The sequence below is a fragment of the Portunus trituberculatus genome, chromosome 28 (genome assembly GCF_017591435.1).
Source record: "Portunus trituberculatus isolate SZX2019 chromosome 28, ASM1759143v1, whole genome shotgun sequence".
Lineage (NCBI taxonomy): Eukaryota > Metazoa > Arthropoda > Malacostraca > Decapoda > Portunidae > Portunus > Portunus trituberculatus.
This window is the reverse complement of record NC_059282.1, coordinates 4584770-4586215: the sequence shown is the minus strand read 5'-3', so window position 1 is coordinate 4586215 and position 1446 is coordinate 4584770. Positions and strand designations below refer to the sequence as shown.

General features: G+C 40.5%; 1 protein-coding gene across 1 annotated transcript in view; it reads left to right on the top strand.

The window, feature by feature from the left end:
• The first annotated feature begins 304 nt into the window (after window positions 1-304).
• Window positions 305-1446, top strand: part of LOC123510162 (probable chitinase 10) — a 55748-nt gene continuing 54606 nt past the window's right edge. The window contains exon 1 of the mRNA XM_045265028.1: window positions 305-490. Coding sequence (XP_045120963.1) covers window positions 488-490 — 3 coding nt within the window. The 5' untranslated portion in view covers window positions 305-487. The remainder of the gene's footprint in view (window positions 491-1446) is intronic.

Genomic DNA, 1446 nt, shown 5'->3' with positions numbered 1-1446 from the left:
CCTTGTCTTCTCCTCCTCCTCCTCCTCTCCTCCTCCTCCTACTGCACTTCCATCTCTCAAATTTCTCTTCTGTAATACGTGTGAATTGAACACATCTGCCGAAACACATAGTAAAAACAAACATAGACCCTTTCATTCCAAAAACCAACGAAGAAATCACGAAAACCATCAATAAACACACACAACAGAGAAGAGAACGGGAAAAGGGAGACAGGAGGTACTGGGGGGAGGGACTCGGAGGCAATGGGAGGGGTGGGGGATATGAGAGGCGGAGGAGACGGGAGAGAGAGAAAAGAGAGAGGGAGGCAGTGTGGCGGTGGCAGTAAGTGTGGTGTGAGGTTCCCCGCTGTCTCTCTCTCTCTGTCTCACTCGCGCGCGCCGTCTCGAGCAAACGAAACCACCTGCGCCTGGACTTTGAGTGGTGAGAAGAGGAGGGTTCTGACTCCCTACTGGTGCTTCAACCCGCCCTCCCTCCCTTCACGACACAATGGTAAGATGACTGATCTTTCTCTCCGCGTATCTAATCCCCATTGTAGGATGTCTTGAAAATGGTTTAAAAATGTGTTTCCTTGAGTAGCAATTAAAGAAGTTTGTTTAAGAAGATGCATAAATTGAAATGGTGTCTTTTTTTCTCTTTAAAGCTAGAGATGTGCAGGTAAAATGAGTTTCTCTTGGTGATTATTGTAAGGTTAGCGTGTTTTAAAGAGAGGCATAGTGTCAAATGACTTCTCTCCTCACTTTTATACTGTACGTTGTCTAGATTAAGAGACACATTGGTCAAAATTATCTTTACATATATTTTCATTTAATAAGCAGCTTGTCATAAGATATACAGAGTTCATGTGTCTTATTATGTATCTTGTCTGTCATGCGCCAGCTGGTCTAGAGATGCACTGAAAAACGTGTTCTTTCTCTATGTTTCTAGTCTGAAATACGGTAGCATGTTTAGACTAAGAAATGCATAGATAAAAAATTGTCTTTCTTTCTACCTAAGCTTTGATATAGAAACTTGTCCAACGAAGTAAACGAAATATATAAGTAAGAAGAAAGTTACGTGGGATTTGTGTATTGCGTTTGATTTTTTGGGAGTTTAACTTATATTTCTATGTGAATGATTTTGCATTTTCTTTACTGATGTGGAAATGTGTTAAGAAAGATTGAGTCTTGTGAAGAATGCGAATGGATTACAAAACATACAATGGTTTTATCTCATCTCACACTGACTAATATACATTTTATTTTACTATTTTTGTGGTTATCTGAAAAGTTGCACAGGATTTCTTCATTAATTAGACAATTTCCATTTAGTAATCTCTCTCTCTCTCTCTCTCTCTCTCTCTCTCTCTCTCTCTCTCTCTCTCTCTCTGTTCGTTCTGAAGATAATCTGGGACGGAGAAAATGAGACAGATGGCTGTACACACACACACACACACACACACACACACA